Below are 25,086 nucleotides of genomic sequence, written 5' to 3'. Positions count from 1 at the left end.
TTCATCATGCATGTTTGAGAAATGGCATCTTTCAATGCACATGTGAGTGATGTTAATTTAGGACAGAAAGTAGAACAGAGTCATTTATTTCTGGCCAATATGAATTTTAAATTTACATTTCAGACAGAAAATGAAAAACATTGTATTATAATGTGTGAATGCCCTAACACAAAAGAGCCACTCACCTAGTAACTTGCATGCTTTACCACAAATTCTGGGTGTGTGTTGGAAGGCAGTCTTAATAATGCAGGTAAGCATGCGCTTTCTATTTCATCCTGAGAGGATAACAGCAATAAACATATGCCTCCAGTGATGTTAGCTATTAGATTCACTACTGAAGTAGATCATTGGACTCTTTCCATTGGACTCACAGAAATCGTACATTTATTTCACTCAGTTGGTTTTGAATGAACTAATATTGTTATCAGAAGGTGTACACTAGCTATCAATTGTGACAAGCTAAAAATCTTTGCTAATTTGGATCAGATGTGCTCATAGAGTAATTTACTCATCTGGCATGGGTTAGCCTCACTTTGATCACAATGAACCATGTGGACTTATACCAGTTAGCCAAGTTTTTCAGGCTTGCTGGGTGGAATGGTTTTGCAGTACCAGAATAGGTAGTGAGACAACCAGAAATCTCAGTTGGCTCACCTGAACATACCAGTTTGACAATAACTGCTTTAAAATAGCTTGGCACTCTATCAAGTATGTTACAGGAAAACATTACATTTATTAATGCCTCAACGGAATTTCACTCTACACTCCTCCCTGTTCCAACTTGCTTCGCCTTGCTATTCCCCTCCCATTTACAGTCCTATCTGTGTGTATACAGCTGCATCAATGTGTTGTCTGCTTCAAAGACATTTTATACAACATAAAGGAGCTTTCAGGAGGGCTTTCTCCTCTGTCATCCTTTAGCCATGGCTGCAAAGGTTCCTCAGTGGCAGAGCTATCTCCAAGTGATTCTTTCCCGTGAGGGCCAGAGAGTGGAGTGTTTCCAGAAGGCAGAGAACATACTGCTCATTGTACTGGAGAGAGTCAATGCCATGGACCCTAGGTTTATTGTGGATTATTCGCGAAATCTGGAAGCCTTGGAATTTGCACTCTCTGCTGCAGAAGATGAAGTAACTATGGAGGTTCCGTTGTGCATTGATGCTGATGCTCTACTTGTGCAAGAGTGTTCAGGTGAACAGAGTGACTCTGAGAAAGTTACTCATGGAAACTACCAGATGCCAGGCTCTTGCTATTTAGGAGTACCGAAGGAAGGACATCACCTGGAAAAGTGGACCAAAGAAGATGTGTTCAGTATGGTAGGCAATACTGAATCCAGTGGGCACATTGTGCCAGGCAAGATCCTCCAGCTTTTGAAAAACCTGATTGTTGCTGCTGTTGTTTATTGCAAGCGTCAATTCATCATCAAGCCAGGTAATCTCTAAAAGGAAAACGGAAAAGCTGTGAGTGTGCATGCATCTGTTTGTGTGTGAGAGAGAGAGAAGCCAAAAAGAGAAAGAAGAGGGGGAATTGGAGAAAAGAGTTGGCTTGGTTTGATATAGGTGGGTTTGATATAGAGGATTACTTAGACTGATGGTTAGATTAGCTTTTAGGTGGGTGTTGTTTGACTGGGTTGCCTGTCTGGGTTTGTGCTGGAAAGATATTTTCACAAATTCAGGTGAATGGAATTGTACAGGCTAAAGTAAAGTATGGGGTTTAAAACAAACACATTGTGTGCATAATGATGGTACTCATTAAAGGGAAAAACCATAGGACTAGGTGGGGGCTCCATTGCACCTTAGTAGTATCTGCTCACTGCAACAGTAATACCATGGAGCCAGGGCTTTTTTTCAGGTGAAATGCAGTGGAACGGCGTTCCAGCATCTCTTGCATCCAGTGGCCCCGCCTCCCTTGATTTCCAGACAGAGATAATTTCCTCTGGAGGAAATGGCCGTTTTGGAAGGGGGCATCGCTTGTGAAAGCAGCTCCTGCCTGGACTGCAATTAAAAAAGAAAAAAAATCTGACTCGCTTGTGTGTCCTGTCCATGTTAACACCATTCACAAGTGACATCCAGGGCATCAGCGTGGCGAACACTCTTTGTCATCGTCCTCGCCCCCTCCCATTCCTGCACACTGTCCTTGCCAGCTCCTTTTTCCTGCTGTACCCTGGAATGCTGAGCAGAGGCACGCCGTAGAGACATGAAAGAGGTCCCTCGAGGAGAGCTCAGACAGCCAGCCCAGGTCTCGAGGGCGATGGCCTTTCCTCGTGCTGCACTGTCTCCTGTTGCACATGGCAGGTGACTAGTCTGCAGTGAGCCTCACCCCCCTGCCTGCCTTCCCCTCCTGCCCTCCGAGTGGCAGTGGCAGCAGAGGTGGGGCTGCCATTGCATCCTCTCCGTGAAGGCAGGGGCGAGGGCTGGGGACCGGACTGGGCAATGACCTCTGGAGAGTGACAGCAGCCAGACATGTGCACTACGCAGGCAGCTGGCGAGGCGCAGGTAGGGCGTGATCAGGTGAGAGAGACTGGCCAGCCCCGCCACCTCGACAGTCCCCTGTGCAGCGCCCCTCTGACTGAGCCGCATGCCCCTCTTGCCTTCTCTTCCACTCCTTTTCCAGCACCTCCAAGCCAGTTCCTCCAGTCTTTCTCCACCTGGGCCTTCCCATTCTGTCTTCAACCATCCCGTCCCATTCGTCCCTTCTCCGATGACTCCCCCTCCCCATCACTTCCAGGTTTGGGAGTGGAGCCTCCATAGACCCCCCCTCCAGTGGCCTTTGTGCTTGTTTGAACAGCAAAGTGGGGAATGGGATCACGACCGAAAGTGCATCCACTTTTGCACGTACAAACCTGAACAAGCGCCCGTCTGCATGGAGGAGGAGAAAGATGAAGAGGACCTCCCCCATGCCAAGGGGCAGGACAGTGAATGCCTGGGGCACTGCATGGGCACCCTTAAGGTAGGAGACCTCAAGCTAGAAGAGGCTGACCTCTTGGCTGGTCAGGACCCCACTCCCTGTCCAGAGAACCCAGGTGTCCGGGTGTCAATAAGCCCCCCTCCCCTGCCCCATTCCATTGCATCAGTCCTACTTCCCTTTTAAGGGCCCAGGACCAAAGCATCCCCCATTCTTTGAAGCACTTTCCCACTCCAACCCATCGAACCCAGACTGCAACACCCTCCCCCCACTTCCAGTGCTTTAGTCATTATGCCTCTCTTGGAGAATCCAGGCTTAAAACATCTGCTACACCCTTGATACCCCTTCCAGCCCTAGAACCTTGGTGTCTGGGCTCCAAAGCCTCTATTTCTCAACTATTGCAGCACCCCATTTGAGATCTATTCCAGCAAGGTAAAGGTAGGGGTCGGGGGGCAGTGGGATACAGCCATGGTCAAGGGAAATACCACCTTCCATGCACATACACAGATATTTGCCTTCTAAAAGGCCTAGATGGAAACCAGCTGGTGAGAGATGAACAGAAAGGCAGAAATATCCCTGGCTTGTTCACTCAATCCCTCCTGGTTTGGCTTATCTGCTGGTGATGAAAAGCAGGATGCCTGGGTTCTTTGGATGGGACAGCATACCAATGGCAGATAATTTGGAGCACCCCCTTGAAATACTGGTAGATCTTACCTATTTTCATTTAATCCCACCATGTGTTAGCTCTGATAATCAATAATGGCTAATTAAGATTAAGCATAGAAAACATCATAGAAAATAGAATTGCCACTCTTGACAAATCAGGAACCACCCAGATTGCTAGGGCTGTAAAGTGCTTTTTTTCAGCTGGAACTTAAGAATTTTTTGGACAAGTTGTATGTCATGTATCATTCATCTCCCAGAAATGCAAGGCAGCTCAAGTCATGTACAGCTACGTTGGAGATGGAGATTTTTAAAATTGGCAAGATTCTGTCTACAAGATGGGTTGCATCTAGCTACGGAACTGTTTTGGCTGTTTGGCAGGATTATGAAGCCCTAGTGCTTCATTTTGAAAAAGGAAGATCAGAAGATGGCTGAGACAGAAAGGAGAAGAGCACATACGAAGGTCTTCATAGAAAGATCACATTGGTTAAATTTATTATGGATCTCAGATTGATTTGTGAAGCTTTGCAAGAACTGTCAGGATTGAGTTTAGATTTGTAGGGGAGAAATATTGATCTTTACCAGGGGTCATTTCGTAGAAAAAGAGCTGGAGGAACTCATGAGCATAACTCATCAGCGTAACTCATTAGCATATGCCACACCCCTTGACATCACTGGAAGTGTGTCATTAGCATAACTGATTGGCATATGCCATACCCCCTGACATCACCTATCCTGGCTGTTTTGGACCCAATCCTGGCACGTTCAGGGCCGAAATTGGGCCCAAAATGGCAAAAAGGGGCTGAAAATGGCCAAAAAGGGGCCCCAAATGGTCAGGATCAGGCTGCTGCTGAGTGGGAGAGTGATCCACCGTTTTGGCCCCAATTCAGGCTGAAAAGGGCCCAAAATGGCCGAGGGTCAGGTGGGCGGGGCCACCTGACATGTGAACTCTTTGGGGAATTGCTGGAACTGTGTTCCCCCTCAAAATGAGCCCTGATCTTTACAACGCCCACTGCAAGACTGAGCGTCTTGTTGATGTTTGTGGAAAGAGAGGCACTGTTCTAGGTCCTTATTATAAGGAAGCACTCACATCAACAGAAGATCGGCAATTTAAGGGTGACCCACTGCATAGATAAAATAGACTTGATGACCCACCAATCTCCCCAGTTGCCTTCTATGAACAACTTAAAATTTCTCTTCAGAAAAGACTGCTTTCAAAGGAAGACACAGAACTGTCAAAGTAGGGAAGAGTTCTGGATTCTAAGAATTGGCCAGCAAACTCAAGGGACAATATATTGTTGAAGGCTTTCACAGCTGGAGAACGATGGTTGTTGGAGGTTTTCCGGGCTGTATTGCCGTGGTCTTGGCATTGTAGTTCCTGACGTTTCGCCAGCAGCTGTGACTGGCATCTTCAGAGGTGTGGCACCGAAAGACCGGGATCTCTCAGTGTCAAACTGTGGAGGAGATGTTTGCAGGTGATTTATATCTACTCAGAAAGGTGGGTTGGGTTGTGTCATCCTGTAAGGGACAATGTTCTCTATGGGGAAGAGGAAATAAGCACACTGACAAGATTTCAGCTCAATGAAAGAGAAGCCATTTGAGTCTTCAGAGAACATCTAAAACTCAGAGAAGAGACGCCCAAGGAACTGTCTCAGATTTGGTGCACTCTCAACATAATAGCTATTTCCTCCAGTGAGTGTGAAAGGGGATTTCCCCAGATGAACCTGATTGTCATTCCAGAAAGGTCCTCCTTGTCAGTCAAAACCATAACATCTTTATTGTTTACAAGAATTGTTGGACCTCCCTTGACAGTGTTTGATCCAACAAAGTATGTTAAAACATGGCTGCTTCAAGGTCATTATTCAGTGGTAAACACCAACAGCAAGACCCGAAAAAGAACTGAGGAAGTTGGTGATATGTCTAAAGTTTGGAAACTGCTTTAAAGTTGATGTAAGTCCATAGTGCGTGAAAATAATATTATTTCAAAGAATCCCGTATGTTTCTCCCTCATTTCCCTCTTGAGAGCTCTACCACCTCTTTTCCCAGAAAAAAAAAGCCATGAGTATCAAATTAGAGGTCTGGAAGCTTTGTGATTCCACTGAAAAAATTCCACAGGTCTTGAAGACCGCTAGATCTTTCTCTGGATAGATGCTCCGATCAGATCACAAGTAAATGATTGAATTATTGTTGCAATCCTGGCCACAGCATTCTTATGGCATATATCATAAACCATGGTGTCATGGACCAACCTGGCCCAGCGGAGCAGAGAGACTCAGAGGACTCTTCTGAGGAAGAGGCAGCTGGTGAACCTGACCCAGATCCACAGCCAGTGGCAGAGACACTGCAGGAGGAGGCAGGCCCTGAAGGCTCAGATATTGATCCACAGCCAGGTCCCAGCACATCGGTTCCTCAGCTTCCCAGCCCTGGGCTGGCAACAGAAAGCCAGGTGCAGGCCAGCTCTCCCCCTTCATCACCAGAGCCTCGGGAGCGCTGCCAGAGGAGGGCTAGAAGAGCCCTCCAAGCCAGAAGGCGCAGTGCCAGGCTAGCAGCACAGCACCGGCCCAGCATCATTAGTGATGATGAGTGCTTGCAGGAGCAGGACTGAGACAGCCGGCAGGTGCTTGCTGTAGTACAGGCAGCTGAGCACTGTGAGGGTTAAAAGCAGCGGAAGAGGGAGTGGCTGCGTGGAAGCAATGAGTCTGTTTATTACTGACCTAGCTGCTGTGTTTGGAACTGATTCTCTTGTCCCTGACCTTGGCCTGTTCCGTGGATGTGTTTCTGGAATCCTCCTTTGGACTTGAAGCTGTGAATGTGCCCAATTGGTGCCTGAACCTTGGAACTGGGTGCTGCCCTGCTTGAACAACTTGGGAGTTTTCCCTTGCCTGCTGCCAGTGTGAGTCTGCACTGGGACACATGGAAGCATAGTATGGCTGATGGGCCAGATTGTTTTGGCTAACATCAATAACAAGAGAAGGGAACAAAGCTGTTATTCAGAATGATGACAATCTGAAAGTACAGTCACCTTCATGGTATTCTAAAATAATGTGGCACTTATGGAACTGGAACCTTTGTACATGTGGGCTTTTTACTTCCCCAGTTTTGCTCTTGCATTTTTGAGCTATTTCTTTAGTGTTACTTTTGGTGATTCTTCTTTCTTGCTACTATAATGAAGGGTGTGGAGTCTCCATAACTGGAACTGATCGGAGAAGTTCAGATGAACTATAAAATTACTTTTCTGTTCCATTTCTGAGATTCTGTGTTACCCTGACAATGGTACAACATCTGCTGTAAAATTTTGCAATATATTCCCATGAAGGAGTATATCAAACAACAGTGATAACTTCTGCAGAAGGTTCACCTCAACGGGTGTAGCACAAAATAAGACTGGTAGGGGCTGAGTCCTCAGGAGACACTTGCTGGCATTATGTATTTGGCAACCTGTCAACACACTCTGATCTTTGAAAAATGCAGACTTGGAACAGAAATTGAGGAAGATAATTCAGTATTTGCACGGGATGCGGTATCAGTTCATTCTATAAACTTCCAACTTTTCTTTACCACCTGCAAATTCTCTCCGGACTATTTATGTATCCTTTCCTCAAACAGAGAGGGTGAATACTATTATTTATTCTTTTTTAAAGTCCTACCCTTCTTACAAGGAACTCAGGACAGTGTACATGGTTTCTGCTCCCCATTTTATCTTCATGATAGCCTGGGGAGATCAGTTAGGCTAAGAGAGACTGGCTCAAGGTTCCCAATAAGCTTAATGGCAGGCTGGTTTCCATGCACTTTCTCCTGTCTGTCACATGGTCATGTGGATGGGAGGGGGTATAATCTTCAAAAAGTATACTCAGGGCTTTTTTTCTGGGAAAAGAGGTGGTGGAACTCAGTGGGTTGCCTTCGGAGAAAATGGTCACATGGCTGGTGGCCCCACCCCCTGATCTCCAGACAGAGGGGAGTTGAGATTGCCCTCTGCACCATGGCACGGAGGGCAATCTAAACTCCCCTCTGTCCAGAGATCAGGGAGCGGGGCCACCAGCCATGTGACCATTTTCAAGAGGTTCCAGAACTCCGTTCCCCCGCGTTCCCCCTGAAAAAAAGCCCTGAGTATACTCCATTTGGAAGAGGGGAAATTGTAGCCAGAAATCTGTTTCCCACTGAAACAAAAAGAAAAACAAATTTAATAATTAAACTGAATGAAATGTTAAAAACTATTTGAATAAAACCTAATCACATTTTTAAATGAAAATGAAATGAAAAAGTACACATTCCTAATGGTTAAATACTCATAGCATTCAACAGTGCAATTCTAAGCAGAAGTACATCCTTTAAAACCCACTAGTTTTAAAGTACATCCTTTAAAACTCACTGGCCAAACTCACAATATATTTGTTCCTCAGTGGCATTTGCTTTATCTCTATTATGATGCTAGCCTTGACTGGTTGGTAAGCCTTTTTATGTGAAAGGAAAAAAAATTGCAGTAGATTTCTGTTTGCTTTGAGGCAAAGGACAGCCCCCCACCTCTGATACCTTTGTTGGTTTTCAATTAGATCCTTGCTGATGCTGCACCCTTTGCTGCCTCATTTCAGTCTTGGTGCCTATGGCAAACTAGGAAAACATTCCAGGAAATCATTCTACCAGTTGAATCATGGTTATGACCCCTTGACTCACATTTGACAATGGGGAAGTGGAGTCTTGAGTATTACGTTATTTATTATCTCTTGGTACTAAGCTCATATCTCAGCACTGAAGGCTTTTGGGTGTTGTGCTGTAATAAAGGCAATACATTCAGATGTCTCTGTTAGAAGATTATGGGGCTGCAGTTTGATACAGGGCTACCAACAAGATTTTCTGGTCAAACTACAGAATTTGATCTCAGTTCCATTCTATCCCTGGCCCCGTGTACCACTCTGAGAGATGACCCCGTGTACCACTCTGAGCTCTTGGGAGAAGACAGGCAGAATACAAAAGAAGCATGCTGTGAAATGGATGATGCAGTAAAAGAACTAACAAGCATAGCTAACAAAATGAATGCTCACGAACAAATCAAAGTCCAAATATATTCCCAGCCTCTCTCCTGCACCTATCAAAGTTTAAATACGTTCCCAGCTTCTCTACTGCACCTCTCTCTTTGTGAAAAAAGCTTAAATAAAGACACAAGGTTTGCCAGGTGAACATGGCCAAATTGAGGGCCAAGCCAAAAATGATTAAGGATAATCTATAACTGGATATTCCTGGGATTTTAAAAAGGGAAATAGCAGCTGTGTAAGAGCCCAGTTCAGATCAAGGCTGTTGTGTAAGGGAAGGGGAGCTTAAACCTCCCCTATTCAATTTTGCTGATTCAAACCAATTCCTCTACCATGATCTGTTATCAGCCCCATATGGAAAAAATGACTGGCAAAGACACTGAGTCTTCTTGCATTTTTTCTCCTTCGATAGGGTTGCCAGCTTCCAGGTGGGGCCTGGAGTTCCCTCAGGATTACAATTAATCTCCAGACCACAGAGGCCCGTTTTGCTGGAGGAAATGGCAGCTTCAGAGTGTGGATTCTATGGCATCACATCCCTGCTGAGCTTCCTCCCTTCCCCAAACCCCTCCTCACTCCAGGCACATCTTCCAAATCTCCTGGAATTTCCCAAACTGGAGTTGGCAATCCTATTAATCACCCCCATAGTAGAGGGTGATTTGATCAACAAGACTGCATGGAGGGGAAGATTTACATACTCGTTCCATCTGCACTGTATCTCAATCCAAATTAGGGCTGTGTGCAACAGTTATTTTCTTTTAAGAACTGGTGGGAAATTTGGCCTGTTCATAATCTGACCCTTAGTTTCCTATGTACCCTTCCTGCAGGCCTATTTTCGGAATGGGACCTTTATAACTTTTAAGGAACCTTTCAGCCTGTTTTGATTGTTCCGTAATGGTTCTACAATGCTGCTCAAAGTTTCTGTTGTTATACCACTTGCCCCTTTGACTGTCAAAGTACAAACAAATGATTTCATATGGCGTGGGATGTATTTTGCTAGTTATTCCTTGCTGCTGCTTGCAATACCTGAAACAAATTGCTAGGAAATTTCCTCTAGTTTAACTTTTGTCTAGTTTGACTTATACATTATTTGCTGTGAAGCTGAAAGTCATTCCACAACTGATTTGCACTTTAGGTTAGATTTTAGAAAGAATGCATCACTCTCTTAGCTTTACACATATAATGAATTAGTTCTACAGTTAAAATAATACTTCTTTCTATGGAAGGAACCAAAAATAACTTCACAATCCAAATGAGTAAAAACAGGGCTGATGCCAGAGTTTCTGGCGCCTGAGGCCAGGGGCAGTTTCAGGGCTGTTGCTGCCCCTGCGCATGCATGCACACGCACACCCAGACTGCTCAGTTGCCCTGGATCTGTCCTGGCCACCTGCTGCGCCTGGCCCGCAGCTGTGTGCTAGCAGCAGCGGCAGCAGCATGGGTCAACTTAGAGCCGCACCAAATGAGATGAGGGTCACGCAGGTCTTCTTGGGAAATGTAGGAGACACCTTCCTCTCTCTGCCGCTGCTCACTGCCCTCTCTGAACGTGTGTTTGTGTGTGGCGGTGGAGCCCCAAAGCATCCCCCCCCCATCTCCTGCTTGTTGCCTCACAAACTGGAAAGGAGCGGAAGAAAAGTGATGTTTCTTTTGTGGGACTGGGCGGGGGATGGGATGGAATAATGACAGAAGAAAGCAAAGGGGAAGGGAAAGGAGAAAGCGGGAAGGACCTAAAGAAACAGCTGAGCCTCAGGGTGTGCGCTTTGAATGAGCTGCTGAAGATGCAAATCCTTCTTCCAGGCACAAGCCCCCCTCCCCACCCCCGACATGAGGGCACCCTGGGAGAGAGCAGCAGCAGCCCACCCCGGAATGGTCTTTGGGTGCCCTTGCGTCCAGCAGTCTTGTGCCTGGAAGAAGGATTTGTGTCTTCAGCTGCTCATTCAAAGCACACACCCTGAGGTGCAGCTGTTTCTCTAGGTCCTTCCCGCTTTCTCCTTTCCCTTCCCCTTTGCTTTCTTCTGTCATTATTCTGTCCCATCTCCACCCCCAGTCCCCCAAAAGAAACGTATCACTTTTCCTCCGCTCCTTTCCAGTTTGTGAGGCGACAGGCAGGAGATAGGGGGGAATGCTTGGCGTGCATGTGTCCTCCCAGCCCTCCCACTCTGTTGCTCCGCAGTGCGCGCACCCACCCCTGGCGTCCCCTCTGGCACCTCTGCGCTTAAGGCAGTTGCCGGACTTGCCTCCATTGAGGCGCTGGCCCTGAGAAAAAATCCAAAGACAGATCACATTTGTTATCTTTGCTACGCTGCAAAGAATGTTCAAAAGCAAAATTTCAGAGTTTAGACACTCTGGGGAAACATAATGGCAAGATTGTAATCAGAAGCTGAACAGAGATTTAAAAATTAGTGGGAATAGTAGAAAAGAACAGGATTGGCACCGGTCATTGAATGGCTACGATTAAATGGCTCTGAATGGCTTCTCTCATTCTCCCATAGAAAAATTACTTTAAAACTACTAGGATTCAAATCCCTGCTTGTCTTGAAACTTACTGTGTGACCCTGGGCCAGTCTGTTTCAGCTTAATCTACCTCACTGGATTTTATTCATTTATTCATATATATTCTGACTTTCTTCCTTGTGGGGATTCAAAGTGGTTTACACAGGGCTCATTTTGAGGGGGAACGCACAGGAATGCAGTTCCGGTAGTTCCCCAAAGAGGTCACGTGACAGGTGGCCCCACCCACCGGACTCTCAGCCATTTTGGGCCCGTTTTGGCCTGGATTGGGGCTGAAATGATCCAGATCGGGCCTCTGATGGGTGGTGGATCACTCTCCCACTCATCAGCGGCCCGATCTTGACCATTTTGGGCCCCTTTTCAGCCATTTTCAGCCCCTTTTTGCCATTTTGGGCCCAATTTTGGCCTTGAATAGCCAGGATTGGGTCCGAAACAGCCAGGATAGGTGATGTCGGGGTGTGGCATATGCAAATCAGTCATGCTAATGACACACTTCCGGTGATGGCAAGGGGTGTGGCATGTGCTAATGAGTTATACTAATGAGTTCCTCCAGTTCTTTTTCTACGAAATGACCCCTGGGTTTAAATCATTCTTCCCTTTTCTGTTTTATCCTCACAACAAACCCTATGTATTAGGTTAGGCTGAGAGTGTGTGACTGGCCCAAGGTCACTCACCAAATTTCCATCACAGAGTGGGGATTTAACCTGGGTCTTCCAGATTCTAGTCTAACCACTACACCAAAGAGATGAAATGGAGGAGGGGAGAATCATGTATGCTGCCCAGAGTTCCTTGGATGAAGGAATAAAAACATTAATAAATAAAATGCGTGGAGTCTATCTTAGCAGTTTAAAATCTTTCCTGCCAGACTACTTTTGGAACTTTTTGGCATTCTAACATTTTGGAAAACATTGCAGGGGGGGCGGGTTGTGCTCAAACTGTCTGGGCAGAATGAGGTTTAGACAAGGGAGTGAGCTCAGAAGGGATGTGATGCCACAGAGTCTACTGCCATTTTCTCCAGGGGAACTGATTTCTGTAGTCTAGATAACAGCTGTAATTCCAGGAGATACCTGGAGGTTTGGCAACCTTACTCCTGGCTGTTATCGACTAAAGGAGCATGTTTGGTGGGCATACAAGAGAGGGCCTTCTCAGTGGCAGTCCCAGAATTATGGAACAGTAGGCTTGCCAGGTGCTCGCCGGTGGTGGGCAAACTCCCAGAAATTTGCCTTCTGCCCACCAATCACTGGCAATTGGCAGGAAGAGGCAAGCTGCCTGATGATTGCCTACTGTTGGCAGGCAACCCAGGCAAAAGGGCAGCACTTATGCTCCTGGCCAGCTGTGATGACGTAACCAGCTGTGATGACGTACCTTCTGGAAGTGATGTCATCATGCCATGGCAGGGAGTGCATGCAAGTTGCATGCATACTCGTGTAAAAATTGAGCCTAGTAGTACCAGGTCCTTCACCACTCTCCCATCTGTGTTTCTGGTGAGACCTGGCAACCGTACTCCCCATGGTGATGTGCCGGGGCCTCCTACTGTCGATCTTTAGGAGACAATTGAAGATAGAGTTATTTATAACTTTTTAATTAACTTTATTTTCCTTACTGACAGTCTTAAACTGTGCTTTTAAATTCTAGAGGTTTTAGTGTATTTTTATTATTGTTATTTTATTTATCTTGTAAGCCACCTTGAATTCCTGCATGGTAGAAAGGTAGTTAATAAATGTTTAAATAAATAAGTATATAAATATTTAGTCAGCATCAGTGGCAGCAGACCTAGGCTCACTCCTTTCCTTCTCCGGCACCTCTGCTCGGTAGGTCTCTGCTGGGCTCAGATTGTTCCTGGGATATTTTGCTGGCTCAATCTGCCCCTGGCATGGAATATGAGAAAATACCAAGAAAGAATCCTGGCTGGGGTTACTAAATGGCTAAAATATCATGATAACATGGAAACAAACATTTCAGAAGTGCAGATTGTGGTTTAGATTGCAAAATGGTAGAGTATATGCAGAGAATGTGAAAGAGGATTGGAAAATCACAAATTGAGGGGGTGAAAGCAGCCATTTGGTGTGTTAGGAATGATGACTTTGGTAATGAGGTCTGGAGCAAACAAATCAGCAGAATTTTCCATTGGTTTAATGGAGGGGGGCAATATTTTGTGGCCAGCAATATACAAGAATTATATACAAGCCTCCCTCAGCTATATTGACAGGGAGCAGACATAACCCAACAGAAGTTAGTCACATTTAAATCCCAGTGATGACAATTAAAAGGTGCATACAGTGGAGCCCTAAACATATTTCTCTCTAGTAAGTGTGTTTAGGATCACAGCCCGAATCACAACTAACTTGTCACATTGATTTCAATAGGGCATTTTTATAAGTAACTTTTGACCGATCGCACCCAGGGCATATTGTAAATGGCATCAGTGAACCACATGCTACTTTTTCCTCAGGCACATTCTGCAAATTTCTTATTCTATTGAGGGCTTATATCGATTGCTTCCTGCCATTTCTGACATCTGTGCTAAAACTCCCAAAGGAAATGAGATCTGACCTGGGATAAGAAAACACCAAGCGACTGAAGAAGAGGGATGGTGCACAAATCTACAACTCTGTTCCACTGATTGAGTTCATTTGAAGGTTGCCAGCTCCATATTGGGAAATTAGTGGACATTTGGGGGCAGACTTGGGGAGGGGGGAGGGGGAAAGACCTCAACAGGTTATAATTCCATAGACTCCATCCTTCCAAGCAGCCATTTTCTCCAGGGGAGCTGAACTCTGTAGAAGACCAGTAGTAATTCTGGGAAAACTCCACCTGGCGGTCGGAAACTCTAGTTAATTGTCTTGTCCTTCTCCAGGTGAACTCAGCGCAGAGAGGCTAAAGGAAGATGACATGCAACTTCCTTTGCTGATATCCAGTGGCTGGAAAATGATCTGCTTCAACATTGTCCCTGTAGTGAGGAGAAAACAGAATGCTCTGAAGATCAACAACAATTGGCAAGAAAGAGGTTTTCCACACGGCAACATGTGGAAAGTCACTCAAGAGGCTGACTATATCCCTGCCAGTTACTATCACTGGAGGTAAATGTGACACTGTGTTGTTCAATATAAACTGCCTTGGGGAAAATGTATATTTTTGAGACCCTTTGTGAGGCTGCCCCCTTGCCAGGCCTGATGGCCTATCTTTTGTTGTCTTACAGGGTTGCCCTCGAGCAACCAGGCCTCAGTATGGGAAGAGGAGAGGGTGTTGCCACTCCCTCTGTTTTCCTCTCTTTGGAACACCTGCTCTCCCAGCCAACAAGCAGGGTCTGCCTCTTCCTCCCCATTCTGTTGTGGGAGCTGGCCTTTTATGGGGTGTGACAAGCCCTGCTTTCACTCAAACCACCCAATCCCCTTTCCTCTTGGCTGCCTGTTGGGCAACCTGGCTCATCTGTGAGTGGGAAGGGTTTGCTCTTTCTCCCTTCTCTCCCTGTGGTTGGCTGTCCCTCTTGTCCCTGCCAGCCTCTGATTGGCTACCCCAGGAGGCTGGCTGAACTAGGACTCCCACTCTTCTGGCTCGGCTGTGCTTTTGAGAGGCTGCCACCAGGGCTGGCTCTGGACTGTCTCAAGTTGATGATGCTGGCACTCTCCTCAATGCTGATGCCACCTTCTCCTCCTTCCCACTAGTCTCCTGACGCTCCTGGAGACACTGGGATGGGTCAATGCTGCCTTGGCTTGCTTCCTTCCTGCTAGGCATGGTTCCTGGAGCCATGGAAGTGGTTGAGTCTACTGGTGCTGCCATAGCCTCTACTGTTCCCTCTTCCTCCCCTCTAGGCTCCAGGGGACATGTAGGGAACAGAGTCCAGGACTGGAGGAGCCATCACCAGACAGCCTTGAATGTTCACACACCACCAACAATAATTTTCTACAAGCGTGTGGAGAAGGCTGGAGGGCAAAAATTCAGTGGATTCTTCCAATCACCTTCTTGTGATGTGGCTCTAAAGAATTCTAATTATTTTCTATGGAGGGCGGGGGGAGGGAGGCAGCAAAATGTTGCTCTAACATTAAACCAGGGCTCATTTCGAGGGGGAACGTGCAGGAACGCAGTTCCCCAAAGAGGTCACATGTCAGGTGGCCCCGCCCACTTGACTCTCGGCCATTTTGGGCCCGTATCAGCCTGGATTGGGGCTGAAACAGCCTGGATCAGGCCTCTGACGGCCCCTTTTGGGCCATTTTCAGCCCCTTTTTGTCATTTTGGGCCCAATTTTGGCCCTGAATAGCCAGGATTGGGTCCAAAACAGTCAGGATAGCTGATGTCAGGGGTGCGGCATATGCAAATCAGTCATGCCAATGACACACTTCTGCCGATGGCAAGGAGCGTAGCATATGCTAATGAGTTATGCTAATGAGTTCCTCCAGCTTTTTTTCTACAAAATGACTCCTGCATTAAACAATGTGTTCAACCCTCCACATTCTGCCAAGGCTTTCCTTAACATTTTAATCAGCTCTGGAGTGAGTGAAATCTCTTTCTGGTCCACCTCCCAGGTTAGCCTAACAAAATGATCAGACTGATTTACAGAAATGCTAAAATATGGATTTTTGCATTGCAGGTGAGTGTCATTTCCTGGGTTAATTCACAGCTAGGCCATTTTCAGCAGCAACATGACATCCATGTTTGTATTTCTCATACTTGTTGTAAACAAAACAAAAAAGCAATACTGATTATAATGCACATTTGATTTACAAATGGCTCTTACCCTTTCTATGTACCTCTCTAGAGAATTTTGTTACAGACCAAACTGCATTACTTGTAAAATGCTTGTAATGCTGCAGCTTGGAGTTTGGGTTGACAAAATGCATGATTTCTCTGCCTGCCAAAAAATGCTGATGCCTTCCGGATCTACTCATTACCACAGAATGCAGACCATGTCATGTTTCCTTATGAGATACAAACAAGCTGGATGCATATTTGTCAGGGAATAGTTAGGTAAAGGATTTAGAACAAAGGTTTTGATTAGGTAATCGGATTTAAGAGGATTCTTGGGGCAATCAACCCAACATCAAGAGTCACCACACTATCCTAAACCATGCTTGATCTGCTTTGAAACCATCAGAGAAGGTGTCTCCATGACTTTCCTAAGCAACTTGTTCAGACAGGAAATTCGCCAGTATTATCTCTGAAGGGTGGGAATCAAGAAACTAATTATATTAATTTTATAATAATGAATCAGATGCTATTTTTAAATTGTTAATTGCAGTGTTTTGCTCACAGGAGTATACAAGACGTTACCACTTTAGTGTAGAAACTGTGGAACTGAAAGCCAGTTTCTGGTGATTCCACAGGACTGAGAATTACAGGGGAGCAGTGCCATTTGAGGCCAAAATAAGGACTTGTACTACAGACATAATCCTCATGTCTGTGTTTTCATAGCAGGAAAAGAGGGAGAAGACCAGGGGCAAGATCTGCTAGATCTTATCATCTACTGGAGAGATTTTGAACCACCCTTTGAAGATCCTGGGGCACATAATTTCAATCTATGAAGTATTTGAGAAATCTATTGTAGGGTAGTCTAGACAATGCTATTACACTTGCACAAACTATCTCAGTAGATAGATGGACCAGAAGAAGGTTTTGCGTGTTTCAATATAAATGGATCCACTGAGCACATTTGTCTTCACTATAATAATAACTCACAGCTTTCCATCTCCTAAATACTCATTGTAAATGTCCACCTCAAAAACAGAGATGTCCATTCCTTAAAGAAGTGCTTCCCTAACAATCTGTCTCTTGTTAGATATTCTACCAGTCGTCCCATCCTGAAACTCCTTCAGATTGTGAGCACCCTAAAGGGTTACTGTCTAGACAGTCTCCGCCTCCTTGACCAAATCAACCATGAATACTGGAGAGAGGAAGACAAGTATAAAGGGCTTAATTTTCACCACTTAAAGGTAAGCTTTTTTTGCACTGATCTTGTGATGTGCCAAATAGTGTCATATCTAGGAAGTATGGAAATGGCAAGCAACTCTGACCCATCCGTTGTTTTTTTTAAAAAACATGCCTACTATTAAGGAACATTTGGCCAGACCTAGAGAAGCACCCTGGACACAACATGTGTGCCAAATAAGCAGCAGATGTAGGAGCAGTGTAAGAGGACAGGGCCAGAACCAGCTCTCTGCACAGTGGTGCATACTAATGGACTGTAGTGGAGCAACCATTTGTGCCTCCTTGTGCAGATAAAAACACCTGCACAGCAGGACCACCCAGAGCATAAGAAGACAAGAACATAATAAGAGTCCTGCTGGATCAGACTAGTCCAGCATCCTGTCTCACACAATGGCCAGCCAGTCACTCTGGAGAGACAACAACAGGGCACAGAAGCCAACGCCTTATTCCTAATACTGGTATCTAGAGGTTTACTACCTTTAAATGTGAACGGTGAATGTATGTTCCCTAAAACCTGGAGGAAATATCAGATTTGCAGAAAAATATGAAAAGTTCAAGGAGGTGGTGGTTAAAAGCCTCCTAAAAATAAATAAAGGAAAGAGGAAAAAGAAACCATTCAGTACACTATAAAAATCCCAAGACTCAGTTGGGCTAGTCACAGCTTCTAGGAGCTCTCTCAGCCCCACTCACCTCACAGGGTGTTTGTTGTGGGGATAATAATAACATACTTTGTAGACCACTCTGAGTGGGCATTAAGTTGTCCTGAAGGGCGGTATATAAATCAAATGTTGTTGTTGTTGTTGTTGCTGTTATTATTATTAAATATCGAAAGCAAAAATTCCTGTAAAGAAAAGAGGGAGGTTCTCCAATGGGCCAGAGAACAATCAATATGTTTGTGGGCCTAGCATTCAGGGGGTGAGGGGAAAGGGCAAGGCGACAGAAGGCACAGACAAGTTGCTGGAGTTAAAAAGGTGACAACTTTACTGATTACAGCTTATGGGGCCTTGGTGTCACATAGGCACGGATCCCAGCTTCAGCTGACCTGCCTGCCAGCCAATGACCCTCTCACCTCTTCAGCGTTCCTGCGGGATGACAGGCTGTGGGATTCCACATGGGTGCTAACCTCTGCATGGATGCCCCTGCCACCTGGGAGTGAGCATGCCCCAACAGCCCCTGCCTTGACTATTTCATGCAATGCCTTACCCCCAAGGTCCTTTAAGAGGATCCCCAACTATGGGGAAATGGAGCACATTACCCTTTCCCCCCAAAAGGATCCATACCCAGTGCCAAAACTGCCTTACCCAAAGTTGTGACAGAGAAAAAATAGCTGATGCCTAAAGTGGAGAGTATTAAACCCAGGCCATTGCAAACCACAAAAAAACCCCAGGACAAGGGTAGGCTGGGTGGGAAGCTGATTCAGGAGCTGAATGGTAGAAGCCCGGTAGCTCTGTATCTTCTTCCTGGCCAAGGCCAGAAGGAAGAAGTGTCTTTTAGCCTGCCAGTGGGAAAGCCCTCCCCGTAGGCCCAACCAGCCCATTGCTGATTGTCTGGGTGCTCAGACTGCAGGCCACTGCACTGTTCAGTCCAGAGGAGTGCCGGAAGGCCCCCAATAATGGCGGCCTCCATGATCTGCACCTCTCCATCCCCCGCAGTCCACAAACTGGGGCCCCAAGTGAGGCTTGGGCTTGTGTTTTAGAGATTTCAGAAGGTGGCTGCTGTCAGGTTCAGAATGCTTTCCTCTATGTTATAACCAAAGAGACTCCATTTTAATTCTTTTAGTATTCTGAGTGCTTCTTTCACAGGTGCCAAGACGCTCCCTCGCAGTTATCTCACAGAAGAGGAATGTTTTGACTTCAGCTTTTCCAGCCTTAGGAAACTTTCACTTTCTCAGCCTCAAGCGGCTTGTTTTGAGAACTATGGGGGGAGGTTGGGCCTGCTGGGGTTTGTACCATGTTCTATGCTTGTCATTTGTAACAATACACGTGTACCAGCCTAGATATTGCATCTGGGCCAGTGGACTATAATGGTTGACTTTTTCAGTAAATCTTTTGAGAACAACGGGCTTTTGTCTGATTGCAGAAGGTAGTCTGGAGTACAACTATTATTTAGCCACAGTTCTGACAGCTGCAAGGTTTGTTAGATGACAGTTGTGTTATTTCTTTTACTTTTTATTTATTTTACTGTGTTGTTTCTTTATTGCTGGTTTTTAATAAAGTATTGACTGGAGTAACTTTGCATAGGATTGCACTGTCAGTCTGCTGTGTTTGAGCTTTTACTGTTTTTATTACTTCTTGCTTTTAATATTATAAGATGAGTTCAGTTTCTTTAGTTTATTGTACTTTATCATCTATTTTTATTGCAAGCCACCTTAGGTGAGGAGAAAGGAGGGGCACACAATTGCCTAAATACTGAAAGATATGTAAGGTGGAGGGACAAAAGACATCAGAATGTAATGATTAGTAGAACATAGACAGGTTGATATATTGCTCAGGCTTCAAATTTCTCAGAGAAGCTGGCTCCACAGGTTAGGAAAGCAGCTTTGAAGTACCAAACTTGTGTTCCTTGTACTGTCTGTATGGATATTTTGGACTATTTTCTCTATTATTGTTGCAACTTCACACTTGCTATTTTTACTCTGTCTCAACTTTCTATCTTCAAAAGATCCTAAGTAGTTGGCTGGTTTGTGTTACTGTTTTTTTAAAATTCTTCATCTGTTGTTTCTCCAAAGGAGATAACATAGAGTAGCCCAACATGTTTTGCAAAATCTGGATGTGTGCCATTAAGCTTACAGGCATTTTACTTCTGTAGTTGTCATACCTTGTAATTCTTGCTGGCTGCAATATTCTAGGAAGAATGCCAGTTTTCAAATAAAAACATTTTAGATGTATGTCTTTTTTTTGTTTGGCTTTGTTTGCAAGTTCTACTCTTAATTGGCGTGAAACTAACAAAGCTTTCCTTATTTGTTTTAATTGCATGAGCAGCTTGGTTTTGCTATAAGCTCCTCTCTTGTAATGCTTGTATCTTGTTTCTCTTATTAAAACTGCCTAAGATATATTAATAAAACAATTAGTTTCAAATGCACCAAGGACCACGCTAATAGGTTGAAAGGCCCACCTCATGGGAATTAATTTAGGGTTGGCAAATTTTTGGATATGCAAACTCTGGATGTAACCCTATCAGTTTCTTGATGGGAGGGAGGAGCCAAAATAGTACCTACCTAGAGAATCTCTCTCTAAAACCTACAAACAATGGTGATGGTGCTTCCTTGATGATGCTCTTGCTTGCCATATGATGAGACCAATGCAATGAAGCAATGGGACCAGAGCAGGTCACTGGCTGGAGGGGGGTGCAAAATGACTAAGGCCAAGTAGATCACATATAAGTGATCTGGGGAGTTTTCTGCCTAAGAGGTACATCTGGCAGTTCTGAAGTATAATTTTGCCAACTCAAAGGGCTTATCCAATCCTGTATGCTTTAATGCTCCAAGGCAGCCGCAGTACCAGTGCTCCCCAGATAGTAGATTACACACCCAGTTAGTCTCCTCTACCTCTCTTACATGCATCATCCATGCACTATCATAGAGATTCTGCTCCCTAATGAGAAATAGTAAACCTAACCATCTTTTCCTATTAAATGCTTGAAAGATAGATTTTAATGTTACTCTCCATTTGCCTTAGCAACTGTTTATTTTTCCTCCTAGATGGTATTGCTCTGGGCCACTCACTTTTTCTATTCCCCTGAAGACTGGATTAATCTGGAAGGCTCAGTGTATCGTCTTCTGGTGGTTTTACTTTGTTGTTTAGTGACCAACAATCTCCCACATTTCCTGTATCCTGAACAAAATCTGTTCCAAGGAGAAGGTGCAGACTTGAGTTCTTTGTTCCCCAAAGTGGAGAACTTTGCTAACAACCCTGATCATTTCCTGAAGTTCCATTTTGCCACAAAAGAACACAAAACACACCACCAGATGGACAATGGTCTCAAAGCCTTACTTCATCTCCCAGCTGAAGATAAAGCTTATTGGGACACTGCCTTCTTTGATATGCTGCTAAATAAGGTAATCCATTCATAAACAAGGTTTGAAGTTTATATAATGGCGTTCAAATATTCTCTTCTTGACTGTTAATGAGATCTTGGAACTTAGTTATGACCAGCTTCTGGTCAGATGAACAACTGGTTCATATGGTTATTTATAAGCTGCTCATGGGTAAACTGCCTTTCACAAAAATAAGCGCATGAAAGTCATTTTATATGACATTGCATGATATAAAATCAATCTGAGTGCACAGTTGGGTAAGTACACTCTAGTATACACTACTTTCTATATTTCAACAGACTCGATATCTGAGTCTTGAAACAGCAATTATTGCATTTAATCTAAATTTCATGTTGAGGAAAGGTTTTTATCAAAAACATTATATTTAAATAGATGTTTTGAAAAATGAACATACCTACCTGATAAAGCTTTATGATTTGAACTATGAAAACATTATTGTCTTAATGAACTTGGCTTAGCTTCCTTTTAAGATAAGTAATTGAAACTGTCCCCCAGGCTACTGGGAAGAGTTAACGGTGTATCTAATTGATACATGGGAGTTAATGAAAAACATACTCAATTAGAAGTCAGATTGAAACTAACAATCCTTCCATGCCTCAACGTGCTACCTTTCCTCAAGGCTACAGTTAAACATAATGGCTGTGCTTGTCTCTAGAAGCAAGAGGAAGCTTATTTTATTAAGGTTTCTGAGATTCACTTTGGATGCCCCCATAATTTCTCAATCATTCAAGGCTGATAAGGACAAACTACAAATTATAATGTAGCCATATGTAAAGAAATCCTAACCTCCATCGCAAAACACCTCAGGAATGACTACCTCGTACCAGAGAAGGAACGGGGGAGGAGATAAATCCTTTCCCCTGCCAAACAGTTATTTCCTAAAATTTTCCTCAGGTGCATTCCTGCTATGTTCTGAATCCATGTCTATCTTCTAAACATTGACCTGGAACCATGGGGTGACCTGGAGGTGAAAACAATGGTGGTGGTGGGTCAGTAGAAAATGGACTGTAGGTGAAGGGTTAAGGACTTCTGGACTTTATTTTTTTTGCAAAAGGTAACTTTTGTAACACAGAAGGGCTTGCTGTAGCTTTGTTATATCTAGCTGCACTGTAACAAGTAGTGTGTCACAGGCCCATTTTTGAGGTAAACGGATCATGATGAGCTAGCTGACTTTCCCTTTTGTCATTAGATACTCTAGGGGGTAAAAATCACCATGTTTTTCAGGAGACAGTAACTAGCAATTTTACTATGTGCAGCAGAAATAAAACAAACAGAATGCTGAGGGGAAATCTCTCTTAGGGCAACTCAGCAAAAAGGAAAAAAAGGCTATGTGGATCAGTTCTCAGATTATGGAGACTGTGCCACACAACTTTTTCCTGACTTCTCTTTGTCCGAAGAACAATATCGAGATGCTGAATTACTGGATATCTCATATTGTCCTCCAAAGGCCACACTCTTCCTGAGTGTGTTGCTATCAGCAAGCATCAAGATGCTGCCAAGAGGTAGAGGGTTTCCATAAATCATTGTTAATCTGGATGACATGAAGGAGATAAAGTATCTCACAGTGGACTACAACTGGAGTGAAAGCCAAACCTGATGAGACAGAGGAAAAATCTATGACTGAATCTCTCTCTCTTTTTTTTCAAAATTAAAAGTAACAGAGAGATGGGAAATCCAACTGGGGCCAGGGTACCCGGATAAGACTGGTTTAATCCTTGCCCCCGTTTCTTCTCCCAGCTGCTATTTGTCCTGTAGGAGAACACATGTAAGTACATGGTTGGGGCCTAAAATTTTTGCCCACAAGACATGCAGATAGTTTCTGGGAAGCAATTTGTGTAAAATGGCATGAGTGGAAAGGGTAAATTTCCTTCCACTGTTCTTAACTTTGTAAAAAAATGTGGGAGACCTAATCATGGATTTCCTGCTGTCTCGTTCAGTTTGGGCATAGACGAGTTGAAATGAAGTTTCAGTTATAATCACATCAGACTTCAGTTCATGGCCATGTAAAATGGATATAAGATCAACTTTATTTCTAAGTGTCTTTAATTCTACATATAGTCAGATGAATCACTGTTGCTATAGTGGCAAATGAAGGTGGAATTCCATTCATGATAGTATCTTGGCGCACACGCTTCCGCTTCATAGGAAAGTGATTCGCAGTTGAATGGAAGATGGATACCTGATGCCAAATTTATTTACTTATATTTATAGACCATACTTTCCATTTAAAAAGTGTTCAAGGGACCTATAAAATCAAACTATACAAAAACATCAACATTGAAGTCTACTGGCACCTGAAGAGTAGTGCACTATTGAGAGTACTGTGGTAGAACAGAGGTCCTATACTGGAAATGTAACTCTGTATATGTGGTGTGCATATGCAGAAGAGAAAGAAAGGTCCTATCAGATCTCAATAAGCCACAGGATGGGTGAGGAAAGGCCAAATCCATAAGGACACTGATGTGTTTTGAAGTGAAAATAAATACAAGTAACCATGAATGCTTGCAGATAAAGTTTATTCACCCTAGTTATACTACCCATGTACTTGTTCAGAATAATTAATCTTTTGTTCAGCTGCATTGGTTAAGAAGATGTCATAAAGGTCATCCCATTGAACACCTAATTTTTGTTCAGTTTCAGAGGTATGAGATTACGGACACACAGCGGGTTTCTGCTATGTCAAACATCCTGTCAAAAACCAAGAAAAAGGTGACTAATCGGAGTTGAAAACATCGCTGTTCCGCCATGGAGACCCTGCTTGGATGAATTTGCTTCATGTTTAGCTTATTTCCTCTGATCAAAATCCCTGTCTGCTTAGACTGCTTAGCTGAGTTTCTGTCTCATCACTGCTTTATCAGAAAAAGAACACACAGAACGAGACAACTTGTGATTGTCACTGGGTGGCAATGACCATTAAATATGATGGTCCAATTTTCTGCTTTTTAAAACAGAAGAGGTGAACTATGAATGCACACAGCAGAAGTAATTTTTTTGTACAATGTAATGTACAATCTGAAAGTATTCTGAATCTGCAGAAGCTAGAGCTGTGACATAAATGGAGGAAGATGTAAGCTACTTCCATATTCAGTGAGAGAGATTCCCTTTACCCTCTCCCACATTTGCAGACCTGGTAATAACAGGGACAGCAGATGCACTTGCCTTCATACAGGTGGGCCCCCTACCTGACCTCCTGTTAAGGTCAAGTTGCTTGATCAGAAGAAAGAACAAAAGTGGTTTCTGTAGCTTGAAGACATCCTGAGATCTACTTCAGAAAGAGGTTCTAAAGTTGGCCAACTCTTTCCTTTATCCTAGCATTCTGATGAGCCTAATCAGAAGGTATATGTGTTTCTGGGTATATCTATCCCCATATCCCGGAAGTATAGAGTGCATCTGGTGAGAGGACGGTAGCTGTAGGCTCTGTCTGTGTATGTGTGTATGTACTTTAAACAAATGTGGGGTCTCTGATAATTTCATCCTAAGTGGAGCAGCATCCATCTTACCTCAACCTTAGAAGGGTGTAACATTACTTAGGACTGCACTGTGAGAGACTTTATTGCAGCAGCTATTCTGGAGATTATAATTAATTATAATCAGGGCTTTTTCCTGGGAAAAGAGCTGGTGGAACTCAGTGGGTTGCCCTTGGAGAAAATGGCCACATGGCTGGTGGCCCTGACCCCTGATCTCCAGACAGAGAGGAGTTTAGATTGCCCTCCGCACTGCTAAGCGGCCCTCCGTTCTAATGCATTCCAGCTGAAAAAAAGCCCTGATTATAATAGTAATAGTCTAATAATATTCCATGACATTTATATATATACATATATGAATTCACATGTTTTTAACGTATTCTTTTACATATTTTTATTAAGAAATTTGTGCTTCTATATGGAACTGGTTACTTACAACATTCATTATATGTCTGCTAATTCTTCCTTGTGAGAAAGTAATATTAATGCAGTCCCTCATGAATCATAAAACCTTGTTTCTGATAATTAAATTAATTTCTTTTCTCCA

The 25,086-nt window shown here is 44.1% G+C and overlaps 1 protein-coding gene across 2 annotated transcripts; it reads left to right on the top strand.

Annotated features, from left to right (window-relative positions):
* The first annotated feature begins 887 nt into the window (after positions 1 to 887).
* Positions 888 to 25,086, top strand: MAB21L4 (mab-21 like 4). Of its 2 annotated transcripts, XM_054982109.1 has the most exons (5): positions 888 to 1,428; positions 13,954 to 14,176; positions 16,870 to 17,023; positions 20,719 to 21,075; positions 23,710 to 25,086. In XM_054982109.1, the coding sequence occupies exons 1-5, from the start codon at positions 924 to 926 to the stop codon at positions 23,800 to 23,802; spliced, it is 1,332 nt and encodes a 443-aa protein (XP_054838084.1). In that variant the 5' UTR covers positions 888 to 923; the 3' UTR covers positions 23,803 to 25,086. The 2 variants fall into 2 exon arrangements, with proteins under 2 accessions (XP_054838084.1, XP_054838083.1); XM_054982108.1 differs by lacking the exons at positions 20,719 to 21,075; positions 23,710 to 25,086 and adding an exon at positions 18,821 to 20,702 and having other exon boundaries at positions 891 to 1,428.

The sequence above is a fragment of the Eublepharis macularius genome, chromosome 6, assembly GCF_028583425.1.
Source record: "Eublepharis macularius isolate TG4126 chromosome 6, MPM_Emac_v1.0, whole genome shotgun sequence".
In the NCBI taxonomy this organism is placed as follows: Eukaryota; Metazoa; Chordata; class Lepidosauria; order Squamata; family Eublepharidae; genus Eublepharis; species Eublepharis macularius.
The sequence above is the reverse complement of the archived record's forward strand: the minus strand, read 5'-3'. Positions and strand labels throughout refer to the sequence as shown.